Raw genomic sequence first — 25,127 nt, 5'->3', positions numbered from 1 at the left:
ATTGGAGGGGTGACAGGTAAGCTTCTATCATGGATGAAAAATTTTCTGACTGATAGAAAAATGAGGGCAGTAATCAGAGGCAATGTATCAGAATGGAGAAATGTCACAAGTGGAGTACCACAGGGTTCAGTTCTTGCACCAGTGATGTTTATTGTGTACATAAATGATCTACCAGTTGGTATACAGAATTATATGAACATGTTTGCTGATGATGCTAAGATAATAGGAAGGATAAGAAATTTAGATGACTGTCATGCCCTTCAAGAAGACCTGGACAAAATAAGTATATGGAGCACCACTTGGCAAATGGAATTTAATGTTAATAAATGTCATGTTATGGAATGTGGAATAGGAGAACATAGACCCCACACAACCTATATATTATGTGAGAAATCTTTAAAGAATTCTGATAAAGAAAGAGATCTAGGAGTGGTTCTAGATAGAAAACTATCACCTGAGGACCACATAAAGAATATTGTGCAAGGAGCCTATGCTATGCTTTCTAACTTCAGAATTGCATTTAAATACATGGATGGCGATATACTAAAGAAATTGTTCATGACTTTTGTTAGGCCAAAGCTAGAATATGCAGCTGTTGTGTGGTGCCCATATCTTAAGAAGCACATCAACAAACTGGAAAAGGTGCAAAGACATGCTACTAAGTGGCTCCCAGAACTGAAGGGCAAGAGCTACGAGGAGAGGTTAGAAGCATTAAATATGCCAAAACTAGAAGACAGAAGAAAAAGAGGTGATATGATCACTACATACAAAATAGTTACAGGAATTGATAAAATCGACAGGGAAGACTTCCTGAGACCTGGAATTTCAAGAACAAGAGGTCATAGATTTAAACTAGCTAAACACAGATGCCGAAGAAATATAAGAAAATTCACCTTCGCAAATAGAGTGGTAGACGGTTGGAACAAGTTAAGTGAGAAGGTGGTGGAGGCCAAGACCGTCAGTAGTTTCAAAGCGTTATATGACAAAGAGTGCTGGGAAGACGGGACACCACGAGCGTAGCTCTCATCCTATAACTACACTTAGGTAATTACACTTAGGTAATTACACTTATATGACAAAGTTATATCGTTATATGACAAAGAGTGCTGGGAAGACGGTACACCACGAGCATAGCTCTCATCCTGTAACTACACTTAGGTAATTACACGTAGGTAATTACACACAAACATACACCCAGGAAGCACCCCGTAGCAGCTGTCTAACTACCTGGTACGGTACCTATTTGCTGCGTACCAGGGACATCAGGGTGAAGGAAACTGTCTATTTGTTTTTCTGCCGGCTGCCGGAATCAAACCCCGGTCCCTAGATCCACGAGTCTAGAGCGCTGTCTACTCAGCCAGCCAGCCAATGGGTTGGGAGGCTGGAGGGGTATACTGAGGATAGAACGCTGGGATTTTTGGAGGGTCGTTTACGTTACTTGAGTTGGGAATTATGTTGGATGTTAGGGGAGGGTTTGGGGGATCATTTTACTGATTAGTGTGTGCATTGGGGATAGTGCATGTTGGGTATTTTGGGCATTGCAGCATAGCTTTGTCCTTAAATCATTTGCTATTTTTTCTGATTTACAGGATTTTGATGAGTCGTTTGTTGTTTCTTGATGTGTATGGGCCGTTGTGATTTTGTTGGGGTTGTGTTCTACTAGTTGTGTGTTTGGTACTGTTGATGTATGTTTGTACTATACTGTTCAGGTGGAGTCTTGTTGTGGGTTGTGCTTCAGGTTCCGTTTTAGTTTGTCGAAGGTTGTCAGTTGTTGTGTATAGCTATGGGAGTTCTTTCCTCTTGCAGGCGATGAGGCACAATAACGTGGCTAAAGTATGTTGACCAGACCACACACTAGAAGGTGAAGGGACGACGACATTTCGGTCCGTCCTGGACCATTCTCAAGTCGCACTCTTGTGTGTGCAGAGAATGCACACGACTTGACTGGTTTTGTGTGACCTTCTGTTCCTCCTGTTTTTTAGGGTTGTGTGCCATTCATGTGTTTGTAACTGTAGTGCAGTGATGGGTGGTACTGTGCCTGGGAACAATACGGATGCGGATGGTTCTGATTGTGGTATGTTTGACAACTTCCTTACACATCTTTTTCGGAATGTGGTGGTTCCCTGTTGGTTCCCGGGTGCTGGGTGTTTACTGGTAATCAATGTATAAGGTGTAGGCGATGAGTCACAATAACGTGGCTGAAGTATATTGACCAGACCACACAGTAGAAGTTGAAGGGATGACGACGTTTCGGTCCGTCCTGGACCATTCTCAAGTCGATTGAGAATGGTCCAGGATGGACCAAAACGTCGTCGTCCCTTCAACTTCTAGTGTGTGGTCTGGTCAATATAAGGTGTAATTTATGGGGGTTCTGTGAGCTCCGAAGGCTTTGTTCCCGGTGGAGGAAAGTTTAGGTTGTATGGTCCCTGGGGTTTATCTGTTTTTTCCGGGTTCGGAGTGTAATGACCAGGTGTTTCATGTAAGATTATGGGGCTCCCTTTATGCCGCCTTACCAATGTAAAATGTAATCATTGAAAATAACAATTTGTGTTTGTAATGTATATTATAATGAGTCACGGTGGATACCTGTGTGCATGGGTGTACATGTAAGATTGGGTATGTACAATCCCTTGGGAGGGTTTCAGGTTCAGGGATTGTGTGTGGTTGTTTCCATTGGTGTTTAGTTGTGTACCTGGCTGTTGTGTGTTGAATCTACCATGGGCCTGTTTGGAATTGGTCTCATATGCGGCACATTATAACAATAAATTGGAGTGCCTGTATTATACTGTTAAGGGATTTGTGGGTGTGTACATAGGGGACCATACGTGAGTGTGTGGTTCTGCCACTTGTGTCATTGTGTATTGTTTCCATTTTAATGTGTTGTGTGAATTATCATTTGTGGATTTATATTAGTTATTCTGTAAATGTTAATTGTCCCAGGTTCTGGGGATTTGTGGCATGTATCTGGTAAGGGTGTGGTGTATATTTATTTTTGTACTTGCTTTGTAAATAAAAGAAAAATATTAGCTGCTTCTTATGGACCAATAGGAGCTGCCTCTTATGGGCCAATAGGAACTGCCTCTTATGGGCCAATAGGAGCTGCCTCTTATGGGCCAATAGGAGCTGCCTCTTATGGGCCAATAGGAGCTGCCTCTTATGAGCCAATGGAAGCTGCCTCTCATGGGTCAATAGTTTCCTTTATTCTTATCTTTGTGTGCTCTAGTATAACAAAGATGCCATTCTAATATATTTCTGACATTCAAGTTGGCATGACAGGGCTGCAGTAATGTTGAAGACTGTATGATTGTGGTGGAAGTGTGTGTGTGTGCCTCTGTGGAGGCTATTCACTATGAATTCTAAATTGATTGTTTTCCCCTTGCAGATCTTCCGAGTGACAAAAATGGCAGACCTTAAAAGCTTACAAGTTTTCATCTTAATTTTGTGTTTAAGTGAGCTTATGATAATTGGCTTGCTCATATTTAGCCATGGTTTTCTTCTGACTAGACAAGTTATTCTTGCGAATTCTACCTGTGAGGATTTTAAAGAGGAAGCAGCACCAACTGAAACTAAAGACGATAAAGTGGCAAAAAGTATCAAGGGAGAAAAAGAGGAATGTAAGATGCCTGCCACATTCAAAAGAGCCATTGTACTTTTAATAGATGCACTGAGATATGATTTTGCGGCCTACAATCACACTCTAAAGGATGAGGATGCCTTACCTTATCAAAACCAAATGCCAGTATTCAGAAATCTTCTCCACTCTAAACCAGAGCAAGCCCATCTTGCCCCGTTCATTGCTGATGCTCCGACAACCACCATGCAGCGACTCAAGGGCCTCACTACCGGCAGCCTACCTACCTTCATTGACGCCAGTCACAATTTTGCAAGGTATTTATTTGAACAAATTAATGTAAGATTTTTGTTTATACTTGGTCTTATTTTTTATATTACTGTATGTTTAAATCCTCATATCTAATTTTATATGCTACTTAGTTAATATCAACATTTATAAACCATCTTTGCTTAACCCTTGCACTGCTCACCTATTTTCGGCAAAAACGTCTTGGTACAATTGTCAAGGACATATTTTTGTTATTTTTACAAATGTTCAGGTAAATTTAATGTCAAAATGTTTCCAAAGTCAACTATTTCCATTTCAAAACACAAATAGTAATGAAAACATTAAAAAACATTAAAATATAGCCAAATTAAAAAACAAAAAGCACAACTCTCTGAGCGCCTAAAGGCGCTTTGCGCAGTGCAGTGGTTAAAGGTTCTCTTCAATTTACAAATTCTAAATGACAATTAATCAAGATTTATATTTGCACACACCTGCAAATTAGAAAAAAATGCCATCAGTTCCTCTTAACTTCCTACAAAACACTCACATTGCTCTCATGTGTCCACCCAATCACAGTTGTGTCTATCATTAAACTATGGTAATTATTTTGAGATATGCCCATTGTAGCAGTAGAACTGTTAATATAGAAGGCAATAGAGCTAACATTAAAAGTTGTCATTTCATTAGAAGGGAGGATATGCCCTTTGTAAAAATAAAGAGTGAGTTGGTAGGGACCTGACTGGCAAGGTTAGGGTCATCCCCCCTCCCCCCGAAGGATTAATGCTCATGTGTAGAAAACAGTAGTGCCACAGGCATCCTGTGTCGAGTCATCAAACTAGGAGAATAATTTATGTATTAAAGAATTAGTAGGAATAATCAATTGTGGTTAAGTACTTAGGTTAAAATTAACGTCAATTAGAATGAAGAATAAGTCTCGTATGTTATCAAAGAAGCATTTGACTTCAGTAAGAATATGAATATATGCAAGAAGAAGTATCTCGTTACTTGGAAAATTTGTACCTACCAGCTTGCTTGTTAATTCCTGTAAATTAGTGTAATGCAAGTGCTATTGAATATTGTAATTAGTCTGGCTCGAGCATCTAGATAATTCCCAACTGTTTTGGAATAATAAGTCACCTTCAGTGACGAGTACAGGATTTTAGCTAGTACTGTAATCTTCTTCAATGATTAATTTGGCAACTTAGCCTAGGTCAGTCTTAACTTGAGAGACCAGGCTAAGGTCAGTGGGGGTTGAGACATCCTGGGGAAGGTCAACATCTCCTCTCCAGAGGCATGGCTGAACAACTGGCCTAGCTGTGGTATTTAAGGTAATTGTTCTGTCTGATTTAAGTGCAGTTGTAGACTCCACATTATTTTTGTAGTCATTTGCCTCAGTTAGGAAAATATTCAGTTTAGGAAGTGTTCAGATAGGGTGTATTAATTTTTATTTTCATTGATAATCTTTGTTTAAAAATCTTTTATAGAATTTATGGTGTTTAGTAGAATTTCCCCCCAACAGTTATTTTACATTGTTTTTGGGCTCAAGCCACATGCTGGAGACTAGGCTCCCTCTGCAAGTCTGCAAGCAGTTTTTTAATACCTCAGATAATCCCTTTGTACTTTGATTTAATTCCACACTTAACGTAAATCTTATCCCTCCTTTTCTGATAACTTTCCATCCACTTTTGGGGTTTATGCCTAATTGACGGTATCCTGCTTCACCGTCAATTGGGGGAATTACTCGGTGGGGTAGAAGGTAGCAGGTGGTGGGAGCATCTCAGAGGTTTGCGGTGTAGCATAGTAGGGTACGGAGTCCTCGGGTCGTGATATCTAAATGATCGAGCATTTTTAGATCTCGAGGAGTGGTACTGAAGGTTACACAGCAGAACTCTGGTCTGTAGATTTACTTAATAACGACCAGCATTTAACCAGTAAGTGAGGTTAAAGGCTGGGCCCCGTTACACCATAAATAACATCTTTCATTTCTTATAACAGTGAGGAAATATCAGAAGACAACATAGTAGACCAGCTGGTGAGCCATGGGAAGCGTTTAACTATTCTTGGAGATGACACGTGGGAAGGGTTATTCCCAGGCAGGTGAGGCAAGTGTTAAAGTTGCGGGTTACTTCTGCAGTATTTGGTACTGTTGTGGGGAATTTGGAGTGCAGTGAACAAACATACTGTACACAGATATTTGCAAGAGAAGTCTTTCTTCAGCCATTTTTGCTGTGGTTTTAATGTCTTAACAATGTTTCCAAATCATTTTAAATTATTGATAATAAATATTTAATTCTTTGTTTCTCTTGCTACATAAGATAGCAGCATGTGCCAGATGCTATATGATATCAAAGGTTCATGCATTGGTCCTTGTATAGTTCATAAACTACTTCTTACAATAGTGTTCTGACCTTTCAACTCGGCTTGGCACTCATGACGTTTTCCTCGCATGATGCTGCACGAGTTGCACCTTCAGTGTGTCAAAGACCTGACTGTCTTTGACAATTGTTGGATTAGGATGCCTAGTCAGTTTTATCTTCTAGTGAGCAATCTTTTTACCAGCTAGCTTTTAATGTTATGGCTGGTGTTGTATCCACTCCAAGCCCTTGTGCTTTTAAATTTCTGCAACTGCCACTCTTAAACTGTAGTGTTCTTCTTGTCTCTTCTATATTCTCTGAAATTTCATTGCCTATATTTTTGGGATTAAACTACAGTAACTGTTTGTCCACTAATCTTTTGGTGGACAATGCAGTTATTTGCAGCTATTGGTAGTGCAGGTTTTTGGTGCAGCCCTAGACAGGCTACAATTCCTGCAGCCTGTCTAGGCCCTCCTGTAGCAGTCCTCTTTAGTCCTTACAATCCTCATCAGTTAGCATTATCTACAAATAATTTATTGTGTTTGATTATGCCTTTTCCAGGAGGTCATTTAAATAAATCAGAAACAGTAGTCATTCAAGTACTGAACCATACAGGATCATGCTTGCCACTTCCCTTCATCCTGACACCACTTCCCATTATAACCCTCTTGTTTCATGCTTGCCAGATACTCTCTGATCTAATATCTTACCTGTTACCCCTTTTTGCGTTTACACAGCAAATGTCTTTACCGATACCCCTGCTTGCTTTTCCAACAGTTGAATCAACCTTTAGTTGGGGGCAGATTAAAAGACTTTTGACAATATTACATGATGTACCTTGGCTACCTTGAGGTGCTTCCGGGGCTCAGTGTCCCCGCGGCCCGGTCGTCGACCAGGCCTCCTGGTTGCTGGACTGATCAACCAGGCTGTTAGACGTGGCTGCTCGCAGCCTGACGTATGAGTCACAGCCTGGTTGATCAGGTTACAAATCAGTGTAAGCCATTCATCTTTCTCTTTCCTACTGCTGACCTAGCTGTAGAACTGAAACTCAAAGATTGTGTTCATCAGGCATGCAGATTTCATTCCACAAAATGCTGCTTCAGTTGCAAAGTGTTTTCCCTTCTAGATGTTTCACTATCTTATTTCTGATTATTTTTCCCCATATTTGACATGGATACATATCAGTTTATAGTCTAAGGCATGTCAAGTTTGTAGTTCAAGGCCTCATCTGTCTCCTTTCTTGAATGAGGACTCCATGTGGGTTGTATAGTATCTCTACTGCCTTTTTTAATATCCAAAGCAAAATCTGGTGTGGATCTACTCCTTTGTTTACATCTAACTCTTCCAAGTGTGAAAGTTGGATGTGTTGTCACCTGGTGGTGGAAGCAAATGTAAGTTAAGGTTGGGTAATTGGTAGTTAACCAGAGCCCACTATTGGCGCTCACTTAGATAATGTCATTAGGAGCTCTTTAGGGATTTGAGTATATGGGTCACAGAAGTTACAAGGCTATTCTTGGCTGGATTTAAGTTTATTTCTCTAAGGACTCCTTGGTTCCTATTTGGAAGGCTGGAAAGTTAACTGTGATGCTGTTGCAGTAAGGTAAACCCTGTCTTGACTGTGCATTGTTCTTAATGGATATTATACCTTGGGAAGGGACAGATGCATACAGTACAGTATTCACAAGTATATAATAACCAACCCTGGTGTTGACCTCAACTCCAAATTTATCTCTGCACTTTAAATTTACTCCATAGTGCAGTATATATATCAGAGAGTCACTACACCACTCTCTCAGTATTACCTCGGTAATACTGTATCTCAGTACCACTTCAGTATCTCAAATTGGTTGTCTCCCAAGATATGGAAGGTTTCACAGACCATATCTCATGGCAGCCCTATCCTGGCATTACATTAAGGTATCCATCAATGTTAGTCCCCGTGGTGTTGTGGTAAGACACTCGCCTGGGGTTTCGCGAGCGCTTTGTATTGGATTCGTCAGTCCTTAACCGTAGCCTCTGTTTACCCAACAGTAAAATGGGTACCTGGTTGTTAAATGATTTGGTGGGATCGTATTCCGGGAACATAGGATCAAGGACTTGCCCGAAATACTGTGTGTGCTAGTGGCTGTTCATGAATGTAAGGACTCCTGTTAGTGCACCTTTTTTTCCCACTTTTGAATACTGTACTCCACTCTTGTTAATAAGCGTCTTGCATTTTCTTTGCCTTACCAGATTGTGTTAACGTGCTATTTAAAAAATTGATTTTGTGTGTGTGTGTGTGATCTTTCCATGTAATTAGATAATTTATTGGTACAATATATTTTTCTTATAAGGAAAAGTAGAAGAGAAATTTTAAATTGCTAGAAAAATAATTTCACAGCATTAATTTACTGGTATTTTAAAATCTAAGTGATATTTACACAAACGTGTCCTCCTGCAGGTTCAAGCGCTCATTTCTGTACCCTTCTTTCAATGTAATGGATCTTCACACTGTTGATAATGGTGTACTGAGTCATCTGGAGCAAGAAATGGCAAGAAATGATTGGGATGTTCTCATTGGTCACTTTCTTGGAGTTGATCATTGTGGCCATCGTTATGGTCCAAATCATCCAGAAATGGCAGCCAAACTGAAGCAGATGAATGATATAATAAAGTTTGTATCTTTGATTATTTTCTAAAGTTTATTTTTCTAAAGAAGGCGACTGAATCCTTCCTCAGACAACTGTATTCTTCTGATGATCTATGACGATCTACTTCGTCGATCTCCTTAGACTCTTGTGTTGATTCTAAGTTTATCTCTTTCAATGGAGAAATATTTACTATCTCAAAGTACATATAATTAAATTACATGTAGATCTGAAAACATCTGAAGGTACATGAGCATACTGTATTTCATTTTTTTTTGCTGTGCTTCCTCAAGCAATAAATATTTTTTATTAAACAATATCTCCTACTGTTCCTTTTTGTGATATTTTATAAAAAATAAAAGCAATCGTAAGATGATTACTTCAGTTCTGTGAACCATGCGTTCATTTGATTTTCTAGCTCATCTTATCCATCAGAAATAGTACTATATAGCACACATGAATAATTATTGATCCCACTAGGCTGCCAAGTCTGATTATATTCACCAGATTCACTTAATTGTTTCGATGCAATGAGTTTTGTCCCATAGAATTTGAGCTGTCTGAACCCCCTTTCCCACACTTAGAAGATTATTATGCATGTGTTTTTTTATTGTGAAGAGGAAGAGCTATAAACAAGTGTCAATAAATAAGAAAATAATGTTTACCTACCTCCATGTAGGCCTGGAGGGATGAGCAGGCAGAGTAGGAGGGTGGGGAGGGTCTGTCATAGCCTCTTGCACATACTAGTAGTTGCTGAGTTGGAGAATATTAAAGGGGCAAGGGGATATTACTAATGTTTATTTATTCATTACAGTCACTAACATCTGAATTTTCAATACTGTATTCTGTACATAATAATACAGATACTGTACATAGGTAGATATAATAATAATAATTAGAAAAATTTCACAACCTGACAACTTTGCATGCATAATCTTAGGTTGTTGCCATCAGAAATTTATTAGCTTTATGTAACTTTTCACTTCCAGTCAACAGTTCTAATGATATACAGTATGTTCCTTATTTAACAAAAACTATCACTTAACATTATTGGTCACCGGGCAGGCGCGCGGTCAACTTAGGGGTCATGCACCCAATGTGTGGGTAAGCGCGCGGTGACACCTAAATGTGTATCAAACTGACACCTCGTTCAGTTTGATAACATCAATTTTCATGTTACGTCTTTCATTTTGGTATCAAATTGTTCGCAATAAAAAGGCGCATATTTTAAAACTAGTCCCATAATAATAGAGCAATAACTGGAATTTTAACAAATATTTTAATTCTGGAAGCTCATCATCACAAAATTATATATATCTTTCCAGTGTTCTGACATAAATTTTTGTGTTACATCTTTCATTTTGGTATCAAATTGTTTGCGACGTAAAGGCGCGCATTTTAAAACTAGTCCCAACATAATAGCACAATAAATAGAATTTTAACAAATATTTTAAAATTTTGACCAAAAACCTATTTATAATCATATAAGTGTTCGGACATCAAGTTTCATGTTACATCTTTCATTTTGGTATCAAATTGTGCGCATTCTAAAGGCGCTTATTTTGATACTATCCCTAGGTCGATTGGATAAAAAATTAATTTTATACAAATATTTTTGTAGTGGACGCAAGTCCGGTCCAAAGTTAGGATTCAAGAGAAAAATTTTGGATGAGAGTCCAGTCCAAAGTTACCGATAGTGTTAAAATACAGATTTGATATATCATACAGTATTTATCATAGACTCCAGGTTCACTATTGGAATGTAATCCAAAAAAGCACGTAAATGCAAGATGATTATGAGCAGTAAAAAAATTATAATGTGGTTCGGTATTTGACCATCACAAATCAGCAACCCGTCCTCTTAAAAATAAGATCGCTTTCTGGGGGGAGCCCCGTCGGCTCCCCAGAGCTATCCAGGCCGAATGGATATGTATAACTTTCTGGCATCAGTCAATGCAAGGAGTTCTTGCCTACCTCGGACCACGAGCCAAAACTTGGCTCCCTCTAGAGAGGCACGAGGAGCAATGACCAATAAAGACCCCCCGTATTGTTGGGAGCATTCTATGTCTGCCATCGACCGGGATAGGCACCCAGAAAGGTAGGCGCCCCAAAACAAACCCCTATTCTGGTAAAACTATTGCGACCAAAGACCGAACAAGTGGACAAAAACTCTCCAAACGAAAATTAGCAAACGAGCATGATGTCATCATGCCAGAATGGGGGTTGTTTGTTTTGGGGCGCCTACCTTTCTGGGTGCCTATCTCGGTTGATGGCAGACATAGAATGCTCCCAACAATACGGGGAGTCTCTTTAGGCCATTGCTCCTCGTGCCTCTCTAGAGGGGGCCAGGTTCTGGCCCGTGGTCCCCGGTAGGCAAGAACTTTATGCATTGACTGATGCCAGAAAGTTATACATATCCATTCAGCCTGGATAGCTCCAGGAAGCCTCCAGGACTCGCCCAGAAAATGGCGTTTCATTACATTCAACGCTGGTGTCTTGCTCGTATGCACGCTATGGTCAGAAATGGATGTAATTTAAAATAAAATTGGCTCACGAAAGTGATATGCAGTACTGTCCTGTTTTCTGTTTGAGTCGTCTGGCTTACTCGGTAAGGCTAGGAAAGGAAAATTTCAGTTAACATTTTTCATAAATTTTGAAACTTTAGGAAAATTTCCTGCCCCCCTAATCTACTAGAGGACCCTTAACTAACTGTTTTGGAAAAAAAAAATCCAAAATTTATTTTCAATTTTGTTAATTTTCAAATTACGTCCATTTTCGGCCATACAGGCAAACAACCAAATTCAGACGTAATATGTAAGAAAATAGGTTGAAATCAGAGCATCAGTTCAGCTGAGTGAACCTTATACTTGTATAGTATTTTACTGGTGAACCATCCTCGTGTGTTTGGATTTTGTGGTACTGTAAAATCATAATCCCACAGGTGCAGACTCGTGTAGTGCAAGGGCCAAATGAATATTGTATGATGCCAGTAGATTTTATATAATATGTAAACAAAAATATACATACCTGTTCTTTTTTTGTTTTATACAATATGATTTGTTTGTTTTGAGCACAAGCAGTAAAGATTTTTTTTCTAATTTCCAGGAAAGTGGCTGATGGTACTCAAAATGACACACTTCTCATTATTTTTGGTGATCATGGAATGACCAAAACAGGAGACCATGGCGGAGACTCTCACGATGAAACTGAGGCTGCGCTGTTCTTATATAGTCCAGCACTTAGCATAGTGTCCCCTGAGTCTGAGCATGGGCGTGCATTGCCAATTGCTCAAGTGGACCTGGTTCCCTCACTTGCTCTGGCACTTGGGGTGCCAATACCTTATTCTAATTTGGGTAAAGTTATGGAGAATATTTTGGTTACTCAAGGACAAAGTAATGAAGAAGCTGAACAGCGGCAGGTGGTTGCTTTGGCACAGAATGTTAAGCAAGTTAGCAGATATTTGAAAGATTATAAGGCTTTAGGAAATGTATTCCCACATGACCTGTGGCAGAGAATAGAATTGCTTCAGAACAAAATGTTGCTTGGATTTGAAAACCTCTCACTAAGAGAACAGAAGAGTGTTTACAGCCAGTATCTGACCCTTGCCAAAATGATGTGTGAGGAAGTGTGGGCAAAGTTCAGTGTATCAGAAATATGCAGTGGCCTTATTCTTATGTTAAATAGTTTAGTACTGGCATCAGTTGTGTCCCACTGTAAGTTTATCCTCAAGAACAAGATTCCTGTTGTGAAGAGGGTTTTGTTTCTCACCGTTTTAGTTAACGGTCTTTTTGTTCTCATTCCTTATTCCAATATTTCGGTACTTGGCTGCGCTGCCAGTGTACTGATAACATTGTGGATGTATTTTCATAGAGAAGTTTTGAGCACAGCTCATCTTAAGTTTAGCACAAGTGACATATGTTCACTCTTGTTGGTGCTTTTCTTATGTCTTGGAAGTTTCTCCAATAGTTATGTTGTTGTGGAAAATTATGTAGTAGCATTTATTCTGCTTTCTTGTTTAATAATTCAACTTATTATGCCACTTTTCATAAAGAATAAGAAAAGAGGCTTCAATGTATTTTCAGGGAAGAATTTCAAATTGGTACTGAATTCTTATTCTGTTTTGTGTGTCTTCATCTTGTCAGTAGTATTTTTCTCTGTGCGTTTAAGCGCATGGTTCTGGAAGTGTCGAGAGGAGCAGACGTGGTGCACTCCAAGCCAGGTACACATAACAATGACAGGGCTGCCACAAGAGTCACGTAACTGGCGATATTTTACCAGCCTGTTTGCCTTAACTTTACTTGTGTGGTTACCTCGGCGTTGGCTCTTGATGTGTGGTAACATGAATGGCTCTAGGGTAGGAATCATATTGTACAATTCTATTCCAGTTGTTTGTGGGGTGCTTATAGCAGCTCACTGGGCTCTACAAGCAGCACCCACTCTGCAGAACTCGAATCTCAATAAATATGTAGTATTTCCTTCACGTATAACATACGCCCTTACTCTGATGTATGTGGCAGCGTTATATATTGTACCTTTATTCATTTATGAAGTGCCACCCTCAAAAAATAAAACAAGTATTCAGTCAGTGATGGACAACCCAAGTGCTTTAATACCACAGCTTTGTAAAACTTTAGTGGCAAAGTACAATATGGGTAATAAGAAAAGTTGTAATATTCCCATAGTGTATGGGTTAGCCACAGCTGTGTCTGCCCCACTAGTGGCAGTGTTGACGGTGGTATGGGTGGTGTTAGCGATGGTGGCTGGCGACGGCCTCACTCCTGCCATGGTTCTCCTGTTTGTCTCTGCCATAGCGTGTCTTCTCATCCAAGCTCTTACCTTATGGCAGACTGCAGACAAATTAAGTAAGTTGTAAACATTGTCATCAATTATATATGTATTGCCTTTTAATATTTGTTTAATTAAGCAGCTTTGCATGCTTGATTTAATAGTTCTGTTATTGTTGTTCAGCCTTTTAGCATGAAAATCTAATTTGTATATATCCATACACAGAAAAATCACAATAACATTATATATCAATAAACAAAATCACAATGAAATTCACAGTTGACTAGAGCATGTCTGGGAACATCCAACACATAGGTTCGAATCCTCATCAAGGTCCTTGTGAATTTGTTCATTGTATATATCCGATACTAATAATGGATAAATGTGTATGTGGTATTACTAAGTAATAATAACAAATGGATAATGATAATACAATGTACTAGGTGTGTAATATTCATCCATCCATCTATATACTGTATATCAGTATCCATCTATCCATCCATCTCCTCATCTGTCTATACCTCTATCCATTCATCAATCGAACAACTATTTATCTCTGTTATCTGTCTCTTTCTCTGTCGATCTGTCAAATGTGTAAGTGGTGTCCAGTGAAAGGAACTCAGTCTTGTGAAATACTAAAACAAGAATGGCTACCCCTTACTCTGATACGGCTGTGGCTTGAGAAACCTATGAAGCTGTGGAAGAATCATCTGTTTTATACGAGTACGGTTAAATTATTTACAATATGAAATTTGTTAATTTTCCCCCGAGATAAGTAAATAATGGTGCGTGTTACTATAAGAAAGAGTTGTTTTAAAAAGTTAGTTAAGAACATACTTAGCTATGTAGCTGGCAGACAGTAATAAAAATCATCGTTGGGGTCGGAATGTGACCCTGGCACGCTGTTCCCTTTTGAATTCTGGCGATCTCGACCAGCCTATGTTCATCCTATACCCTAGACCATTCCCTCTGCCAATTTGGGTGAGGCTAGTCCCAACCATGTGGCCATCAACTTTGAACACAGACAGACATTCTCACTCTTATAGTGTGTGTAATAATAGGTGCTATATCACTTGCATCCGACCTTTGTGTTAGGTCCTTATTGTGCCTAGCTTCATCAATATTATGACCCTTATATTCTCTAAGCAATAAGGTCTGAATTTCACCGACAGAGAACGATCTTTCAACACCGCGTCGGACAGGTGTTTGGGAGCCAGAGGCGCGTGCATCATCCATGGTTGCTCACTCAGGACTAACCCAGTCAGCAGCCCTAGGGCATTCTGGGAATTTTTTCCAAGATTGCTGCCTCTCACTGGAGGTCCCAAGAGTCCATTTCATACAAAACCTACCGTGAGCGCGTTTCAACCATGTATGAAAAAATAAAAATACTTTTGTCGGTTGGCGCAGTAATCAGCGAACGGCATTTGTCGTTTGGGGCAGTGCATTGGTTAAGGACCTGCCGAAACACTATGCTTTCTAGTGGCTTTACAAGAATGTAAGAACTCTTGTAAGTATATATAAATTAAAAAAAATAACTTAAGTGTTGTTACAGGATGAGAGCTACACTTGTTGTCCCGTCTTTATCATGTAACGCTTTGAAACTACTGACGGTTTTTGACTCCATCATCTTCTCACTTAACTTGTTCCAACCTTCTAACACTGCAAAATAAAACCTTTCAAATATTTTTTCAGCACCTTTGTTTCCTTAGCTTGAGTCTGTGACCTCATTTTGGTGAGGCTGTAGGTTGCATGAATTCTTCTTTATCAATTTTGTCGATTCCCGTTACCATTTTGTATGTAGTGATCATATTGCCTCTTTTTCTTCCATCTTCTAGTCTTGGTATATTTAATGGCTCCAACCTCTCATTCGTTGCTTTTATCTTTCAGTTCCAGGAGCCATCTAGTTGCATGTCTTTGCATCTTTTCCAGTTTGTTGATGTGCTTCTTAATTAAGATATGGGCACCATACCACTGCTACATATTCCAGCTTTGGTCTCACAAAGGTTGTGAACAATTTCTTTAGTTTTCACTATTTATGTATTTAAAAGTAATTCTGAAATTGGAAAACGTAGCATAGGCTCCTCGCTCAATGTTCTTTATGTGGTTTTATGTTTATCACCAAAAAATCTGAGAACATAAAATTTGTGTGTTCCCTTTTGAACACACACAAATAGCAACACAAGGAAGGTTATCTTGAGATCATTTTGGGGCTTTAGTGTCCCCGTGGCCCGGTCCTCGACCAGGCCTCCACCCCCAGGAAGCAGCCCGTGACAGCTGACTAACACCCAGGTACCTATTTTACTGCTAGGTAACAGGGGCATAGGGTGAAAGAAACTCTGCCCATTGTTTCTCGCCGGCGCCTGGGATTGAATCCAGGACCACAGGATCACAAGTCCAGCGTGCTGTTCGCTCGGCCGACCGGCTCCCTCAAAAGCTGAGTATGCAAAATTCAGGAAAGCTGAATATACAGTACCAGTATAAGTATGAGCCCACTAAGCAAAGAAACAATTGATAACCAAGCTACTTTTGTTTTCTATTTACCATGCTGTCTTACATGTTTTTCCTAGTATGTTAAGTGATTGCCAATGAGCGATGTGTGCATTAGTTATCTTTCTCACTATCATTTGAGGGTGCAGACTATTTGGTTTCCTATCAGGGCACCACTTAGCTAGACTTAGGTGCTATTTTCATCTTGTGTCACGGAGAGTAAGCAAGCATTTATGTATGACTGTTAGTGGTAAATTGCATAATATCATTTTCTAAATAGCTTCTCCACCCATCTCACCTCTGCTCCCTCTTTGCTTTTCTATCCTCCCTCCTTGCATGTTCTTATACGTATAATGGTCCACACTATCTGATCATAAATATAGCAAGAAAATCATTAATACTGTTCTATACAATATTGAACAGTGCTTTGTAATGTCAGATGTAAAACATTATTTGTATAATGAATATGTTTTGTAATTTCAATAACTGAATTACAATCTGGTTGCAGGTGTCATTATGAAGCCTTCATGGTCTTGTACGTGTGTGTGGTTCATCTTGAGTATCCATGGCTTCTACAGCACTGGACATCATCCCACATTCCCGACCTTGCACTGGTCAGCAGCGTTTGTCGGGTTCGCAGGTGAATGGAGGGGTACCAACCTTATACCTGCACTCCTAGTTGGATTAAACACCTTTTCTTCACAAATATTATTTGGCTTTGCTCTACCACTTGTTGTATTGGCGCCACTAGCTCTTGGAGTAATATTTCCAAAGCTGCGAGGAAACAGGTAATTATATCTGTGAATTTTACATTTTATATTGATAAGGTAAGGGTTGTACAGATCTGACTTTTAATCTGACAATGGTTATTGAAAAGAATTCTAGTAAAGCAGAGAAAGTTGTATGATTCCTTGGTGGATTGGGAAAGGGCATGTTGTTGGATTGATCATGGAGGATTTAGAGAGTTTTAAATATAGGGTAGGAGGGAGCATATTAGCAGTAAAATACATCTTTATAAATCAATGACATTTGAAAAGAGTTGGTAAAAACAGGACATGATTTGATTGTTGTGGTGGGCTTAAAACAGGGCGTGTGTGATGTGTCTTCCTGACTCTTCTAGTGTACTGTACATACTGTTAGTTAATGAGGTCGAGTCAAGAACACCATGGAGCAAGAGCAGAAGTGTACTGGACTAGTAGCATCAATTGTTGTTGTTGACATGTTTGTATGCAGGTGATGCAGCATTCTTTGACGAGAATGAGGAGGAAGTGCAGAAGACTGAGTGAGTGAGTTTAGTAATTGAAACTGGGATAAATTGTTGTTGAAATCCAAGCAATGGTCTGTTGGACCAAGTTATCTTAAGTCATATCTGGACTCTAGGCCTGGCTTGGAGAACAGTAGTAGCTCCAGAACCATCTCTAGTACGATCCAGGTATATCTTTGTATGCTGGTGATGCAGTGTTGCTTGATGAGTGTGAGCAGGACTTGCTCAAGAGCTTGCACAAGAGAAGAAAGAAGAAAGTTTAAGGTCATTATAGGAAAAATTATGATGCGTGTTTGAAAGAAGGGATATCTTGGATTTGATAGATTCTTAAAAATTGACAAAATGTAGTCATTTAATCTGTAGGATTAAAATGCTAAAAGAGATATTGAAAGAGGGAATAAGTTTTAAATATTTTAGATTTAAACACATGATGCATAATCTTACTGAAGCGAACATAGGAGTCATAAATATTCATACTCCGCTTAAGTAAAACAGAAATAAGTAACACATAGTGGGCCAGCCAGAAGCTTAGGGCCAATGTAGGAATATCCCTGAAAAAAAATATATTTTCTGAGGGGAGCCCGTCAGCTTCCCGGAGCTTATCCAGGCTGATATGCTAATGTCAGACTTTGGCATCAGTCATGTGTATGGAGTTCTGTGGGCCTACCGGGGACCACGAGCCAGAACCTGGCCCCCTCAGAGAGGCATGGGGAGCAATGGCCTATAGAAACCCCCGTGTTGTTGGTAAAAATTTGAGCATGAAAGGTGAAATGAAGGAGCATTATGAATAGGAGAAGAGTAGCAGAAGAGGTGAACGAAAGAAAGGAATGTTTGTATGTGAGTTAAGAAAGGGTTGAGAGATAGTATAGCTCTCCCAGCCCAAATATATGGAAGTGAAACTTGGGTATGGATAGAGCGCTCAAGAGTACAAGCAGGAAAAATTTGTCTTCTGAAGCAAGCAGCTAGTGTAAATATGATGGATGGGTATAATAGTACTATATGCAGTATATGAGTGAAAGGTCTGAAGGAAGAAAACCCTTCCTCAACAAGAAGGATGTATACTGCTCAACGCTTTGTCCAACTTCCAACTGTCGGATTATTCCAACTACCTTTGTGTTTTTGAGTCTGACCAGGCACCAAACCAGCTTCCCCACCAACCTCCACCTGTATAAGGCCTATGTAGTTTAGCATCCAGCCACTGAGTTGCTGTGGTGCTACTTCTGCACCTGCTCCGACAACTCGGTCTTCAGTAGAATAATAGAAGTACACGTACGTCGCATCAGGCTTGGATACCCATGTGCATGGGAAATAGGCTTACAGGTTCCAGAAAATAAGAGGAAATGACAGCACTGTGGAGAAATGCCCAACAGACCACTGGAACATTATCATTATGGTCCCCGGTAGGCACAGTTACAAGCCCCAATAAGATTTCAACGTAGGTTCAACAGAGCACAAGTTGTTGTTAAACACATGATGCATAATCTTACTGAAGCGAACATATGAGTCATAAATACTCATACTCCGCTTAAGTAAAACAGAAATAAGTAACACTTAGTGGGCCAGCCAGAGGTTTAGGGCCAATGTAGGAATATCCCTGCAAAAGAAATGTCTTTTCTGGGGGAAGCCCCGTCAGCTCCCCGGAGCTTATCTAGGCTGATATGCTAATGTCAGACGTTGGCATCAGTCATGTGTATGGAGTTCTGTGGGCCTACCGGGGACCATGAGCTAGAACCTGGCCCCTTCAGAGAGGCATGGGAAGCAATGGTCTATAGAAACCTCCGTGTGGTTGGAAGCATTCTGTCTGCCATCGACCGGGTCAGGCACCCAGAAAGGTAAGCATCCCAAAACAAACCCCTATTCTGGTGAAAATTGTTACCAAAAGCCAAAAAAGTGGATAGAACTCCCCAAAAAGAAACAAGCAAAGGAGCATGACGTCTCATGATGTCATGATGCCGCTGTCTGTGCAGGTCCCCCCTCTCCGGGAGGGGGAAGGGGGAGCCCCAGACTCTCGTGCCAGCTATCCATCCTTCAGTTAGGTTAGGTTAGGAGGGGCCTACAAGTACAAGGCCAATCTTCCGGGTCCCAGCACAATAGGGCCCAATTTGCCACCTCGTGGAACTGTAGCAATGTTAGCTTCTTTTGATCAGTTGTGTTGTATTTGTACAAAACAAAGGCATTATGCAAAGCCATTTGCAGGAAATAAAATGTTATCTTTTAGGTCCACTTGTGAGTTTTCCTGGTAAAATGGTAATACCATTTGATCGAAGTGGTCCACACCTTTCATGAACTTATTGTACCATGCAGCCTAGTGGTGAGAAAGAGAGCCTCATGGCGCGCAGTTTGAAACAAACCCAAAGTAAATCGGATTAAAATTGAATTTTATACAAATATTTTTTTCAGGACATTTTATGTCCACATCGTGGAAGTGGTTAGGCGAAACAGGACTCCAGGTTATGTCCTGATCCGCATAAAGTGTTAAAGCTCTGATTGATTACATTACAGCTTGATTGGTAATTTAAACATGATTAATAGACACCATACAGCAGATTGATAGCACATATAAGTAGACAGCAATGATCACAATGGTAAAGATGTTCAGATTGGGTACATAAAGATTGGGAGATTGGGTAGCAATAGATACAGTGCAATTTTAAAGCAAAAGGTAAAAGGTAATATTTATTGTTGTTATAATGCATTATTCTGTGGTGTTTTGTTTCAAGTATTTAGTGAAGCTATTATATATTGTTATGTACTTTTGTTCACAAAATTATTATTTTTCGTGGCTGGGAGGATTCTGTTAAATATTCATTCATGACTACACATCCAAGCATGATTGGAACCCAAGTGATTGGATTGGAGGATGTTGAGTGTACAAGGGGTAAATTTTACACACACGTGGTAAAGGCAGATGAAGAGACTCATGGAAAGGAAGGCTGAACAGTCAGAGGTTGGAAGGTGTGAGTGATGATGCAGCCTCCTGAAGAAACTTCTGCTGTGGTCGCAGCTCTTGAGAGAGAGTAAGGCAGCAGGGCTATAGATGTGTATGGGCTGGTAGGTGATGGTGAGTGAAAACCTCATTTAAACAATTTAGAAAATGAAAAGTTTAGATCTTTCGAGATGTGTTTGTAACTTGGATGTGTTAAGTCGATTATTAATATGTGAACATTTATAAACAGAATTTGTAGAGGTTCTTTATCATTTATGATACTGGTGGGATGCACAGCTTAGAGGAGAGAATATATTAAAATGAACTGATTGAAACTGATTGCATGGTGATGGTACATGGAAAATTGTATGTAAGTTTATTTTAAGTGTAATGGAGGTAGCGAAGGAAAGTGGTGAATAACATTTAAAACAGTTGTCATGTCCCCACAGTATATACGTACTGTACAAACATTATCTTTACCCCGTTTCCAACTTTCATGTGAAGGGGATCTATCTATAGTGCTTGTGTGGATATAAACTTAAATGACTATCAATTCCTTCATTTTATAGATTAGAAAGTGAGGACATAAAGCGTGGAGAATTCCTCTTGGTAGATGAGCCAGACCAAGCCGAAGATGCCCTAATATTTGTTGGCCTGTCATACACCCTTCTGCATGCGGTAAAGGTAAGGGTTTCTAAACATTTACACAGCAGTGAGAAAATGTTGAAGCTGCATGACGGGATTGAACCCACATCCCTGAACTTCTCAGGCACATGCACAGTTTGGTATGTGGATTCATTCCAATCACATGGCTTTAATATTTTCTTGTAGATATATAAATTACTTGTCATTTCATTATGTATTTACATATCAAGTTCTGTGACCTTGGTGCTTGAACTCTTAATGTGAATTAGAACAAATAAGGGTAGATGATAATGCTCGAATTTTCAATACTGTATTAATACAAGGAAAGGGCATCATAGTACATTTGGGTAAATTCCAAACAAAAAACTAATGTGGTTTAATTTATGCTCATTTTCCAGGAATGTTTGGATGGATTTTGCTACATTTTGTGTTCACAGTTACTAACACCCGCTGGGAGTTTCATAACTAGCAAACTTTGCATTCATGAAACCTATATTGTTGTGTAATTTTGTTTAGCTGGTTATGATCAGAACTCCATCAAATTGAACATATACAAGTTATACAGTTCTTGTAGCAGTGAGTAATAAAAGTGAATGTGGGCAAGTTATGATGTTGAAGCAAGAAGGAAACACTGTGTTTGATTTTGGCATGAATGGAGAAGTGCAGTGTAAATATCTATGATGTGTGATTGACTAAAGAGGTGTTTCTTAGAAATACCCCTTTAGTAGCTCCTGTAAGTCAGCTACTGGATCCTAAGTCAGGATAGTTTGATGGATTTGATGTTGGCTCCAGTGTAAGTCTACACAGGAGCCAACCAGAACGCTGACAGACCACTAGGCTCTGAGTGACTCAGAACCTTAAAAGAACAAGTAACCTTGCAAATTGTCTTTCCTCATTCCTTCCAAGGGCTATATAGTTGTAATGGCTTAGTGCCTTCTGATAATTACCTTGCAAATTGTCTAGTTCTCCATTCATTGTAAAGGAGAATGCATTAGAGAGCATAACTCAAATCTGACTGCAGGTAACCACTTGCTATAGCACACACTCTTTAAAGCACTAAAAATTCTCTGCAAACAGGTCTTGCGACTTTGAAAATTGCCAGGAATTATTCTTAAACTACAGAACCTCATGAACTATCTTGGCTACCACTAGATGGCTGTACTTTTGAAACCCAGGGTCAAGTCCAAGATTGGTTATCCTTAATAGGACTATCAGTGTTATTGCAGGGGGTTCCATGCTTTACAGTTCACCTCATGGAGTGGTGCTGCATCTTATTATGTTCTTCTGGTCTGATGACATACTTTGAAGGGTCACACTCTCCTTGTAAGGATTACAAGACCAATGAGTCAAACATTCTCTGAAGCCATCAGAGTCTGCACAATTGGTGTGACTCCTCTTTAGACAATTTGTGCATTGGCGTTGGTTTTTGATACATGGTCTCTAACTGAAATCGTTGTGTTTCACCAGTTTACGGTTTGTGTGCTCGGTCTCATTCAGGTATGTGTTTACTAGTTGTGTGTTTACTAGTTGTGTTTTTGCGGGGGTTGAGCTTTGCTCTTTCGGCCTGCCTCTCAACTGTCAATCAACTGTTTACTACTATTTTTTTTTTTTTTTTTTTTTTCCCACACCACACACACACACACACACCCCAGGAAGCAGCCCGTGACAGCTGACTAACTCCCAGGTACCTATTTACTGCTAGGTAACAGGGGCACTTAGGGTGAAAGAAACTTTGCCCATTTGTTTCTGCCTCGTGCGGGAATCGAACCCGCGCCACAGAATTACGAGTCCTGCGCGCTATCCACCAGGCTACGAGGCCCCCTATGTGTGTGTGTGCTGATCTTATTGGTAGGTGTGTTATGCTTGTTATTTTTCGAAAGACACTCCTGGTCCTACATTGCAGATTTTCTCTTGGTAGTATCCCTGGGTTTGCATGGTGGTGGTCTTCAGCCTCTCCAGTTATAGAGGAGGGGCTGAAGCTGGATCCTTTTTTTTTGGGGGGGGGGGGCTTTTGGTTCTGTTTCTTCTCCACAGCTTTTTTCAATCATTGTGTTTTGGTTGAACTTTGGTTGATATGGTTCCCCATCTCTTCTCTGGGTGTCTTGGTTATTCTCGGCCCCCCATGCAGGACTCGTCTGCCCAAGCGTATGTTCTTTCTTACCATCTCGGGTTTGGTTGTCTTTCCAGGTCCAACCCTTTACATGATCATTCTAGCTCAAGTCTGCTTGGTATAGTGGGTGATTCTTTCTTGGTTAGTGTCCCTGGACCTCTGTGGTGTGTTCTGGTCTGTCCTGTTTTGTCCAAGGTTCAGGGACTACTATATTTAGAATGTGTTGCGAAACTTCAAGGTTCCATTGTCCAGTTCACCTTTTCAACTTGATTCCGGCTTCTTGGTTCTTCCGAGTTTAGCCAAGATGGTTTTTCCCAGTGGCATCTTTTTGATGTTTATGGCCTACCTCAACAACTGGTTGCTTATTGTCTTCCAGCCAGTCTGCATGTTAGCAAACCAGAGTTTATTCCTTTCACGGCCATCCAGGTTTGGCTTCCTGGTATTCTTGTGGAAGTCCCAGTTGATTCCATGCCAGGTTGAGACATGGTTGGGTCTGGTAAACTTGGTTGGCTACCCTTTCTGGGCGGCAGTGGCTCCGCTCCGCCTGCAGGTTCATCACTGTCTGGTGTCGGAGAGATCCTGGATCACTTTCCAGTTAGTTGAGCAGTTGTACCGGAACTTGAACTTTACCTTTGTGGTGTTCCATATGGGTGGAGTTCGGCTCCAGGCATTGTTCTGGTTCCTCTGGTTCAATCCTTCATGCCATATCTTGATTCATAAGGTGCAAACTCCATTTGCCCTGTGTTGGGTTTTGGTTTGCTGGATTTCCTATTGTGGGTTTGCAGGGTTCAGTTATGTTGCTTATCTGCTGTGTGTTGTGCATATTTTTCTGGCAACTTATTTGTCACATGTGTTTGTATAAAATATCTTAATAATAAAATGGCAAATTGGCCTTTTTATCCATGTGTCGGCTGTGATGGATGTTTGATGTAGATGATACATTAGAGTGAGAGTGAGTTCATCTAAATAACACCCTAATGAAAACATTTTATTTTACAGTTATTTTGCTCAGCATTGGCAGCGTTCATCCTACGGCGACACTTGATGGTCTGGAAAATTTTTGCACCACATTTCATATTTGAAGGTGTTGGGTTTATTGTCACAATTATTAGCGTGCTTACTGGCATATGGTTTACACAGAGGGTCTTGAGAGTGCTGACTTCTTGGAGTGAAACCCTTTATCACAAAATTAGTTGATACGAAGCAAAGAATCCATCACCCTTTCTCCAGTTGTTTGAAAATTTTCAGTCAAGAACTACAAATTTGACATAATAGAAGTGAATACAGAACAGGAATATGTATAGTCGAGGGTATGTTGAAGGTTACAAGTTAAGTGATTACCTTGTTTGACTAAATAGTTTTCTGTACAGTATGCACATATTTTATATTTTTAATAAATTCATTGTTATACAGGTGCAGACGGGCTGTTCATAAAATGTTGACGCTAGAAATGAAATAATAAATTGTTAATTTGTACCACAGTATTGTGGCACTGCCATATCAAAAGATACTCTATATATAACTCATTGAATAAGATCTTAAGTTTAAAGTGATGTTTATCATATGTACAAACACTTCATATGTATATTTTTATTGTAAATAAACGTACAGGACAATAAATGGTTTACCAGAATTCTCATTTTGCCTCTATTTGAATACAGAAATTGTATTCTCATTTGTTTTTTTTTTCAGATCAGTGAATAGGCATAGCTAAAGTTTGTATTGATGCCATTGCTAAATTATCATCACTATATTATCTATTGGTTTTCTTTGTATTGTGTATTTTCTGGGGGGAGCCCCTACAGCTCCCTGGAGCTAACCGGGCTGGTATGAATGTATTAGACCCTGGCATCAGTCAATACACATGGAATTCTAGTCTTACCGGGGTCCACGAGCCAGAACCTGGCCTCCTCGGAGAGGCCCAAGGAGTAATGGCTTATAGAAACCCCCCGTGTGGTTGGAAGCATTCTATGTCTGCCATCGACCGGGTCAATCCCCAGAAAGGTAAGCGCCTTTAAACAAACCCCTATTTTGGTTAAAATATTGCTACTGAAAGCCAAACTAGTGGACAAAACTCCCTAAATAGAA

At 39.9% G+C, this 25,127-nt stretch overlaps 1 protein-coding gene across 2 annotated transcripts in view; it reads left to right on the top strand.

The window, feature by feature from the left end:
• LOC123746365 (phosphatidylinositol glycan anchor biosynthesis class O) overlaps nucleotides 1-24,664 on the top strand; it is a 29,717-nt gene extending 5,053 nt beyond the window's left edge. For both annotated transcript variants that reach the window (XM_045727849.2, XM_045727850.2), the window contains exons 2-8: nucleotides 3,383-3,888; nucleotides 5,837-5,938; nucleotides 8,636-8,848; nucleotides 11,928-13,684; nucleotides 16,603-16,882; nucleotides 20,854-20,968; nucleotides 24,039-24,664. In XM_045727849.2, the coding sequence (XP_045583805.2) occupies nucleotides 3,401-3,888; nucleotides 5,837-5,938; nucleotides 8,636-8,848; nucleotides 11,928-13,684; nucleotides 16,603-16,882; nucleotides 20,854-20,968; nucleotides 24,039-24,236 (3,153 nt within the window). In that variant the 5' untranslated portion in view covers nucleotides 3,383-3,400 and the 3' untranslated portion in view covers nucleotides 24,237-24,664. The remainder of the gene's footprint in view (nucleotides 1-3,382; nucleotides 3,889-5,836; nucleotides 5,939-8,635; nucleotides 8,849-11,927; nucleotides 13,685-16,602; nucleotides 16,883-20,853; nucleotides 20,969-24,038) is intronic.
• The last annotated feature ends 463 nt before the right edge of the window (nucleotides 24,665-25,127 follow it).

The sequence above is a fragment of the Procambarus clarkii genome, chromosome 80 (genome assembly GCF_040958095.1).
Source record: "Procambarus clarkii isolate CNS0578487 chromosome 80, FALCON_Pclarkii_2.0, whole genome shotgun sequence".
NCBI lineage: Eukaryota > Metazoa > Arthropoda > Malacostraca > Decapoda > Cambaridae > Procambarus > Procambarus clarkii.
Note: the sequence above shows the minus strand (reverse complement) of the source record. Positions and strands in the feature narration are given on the sequence as shown.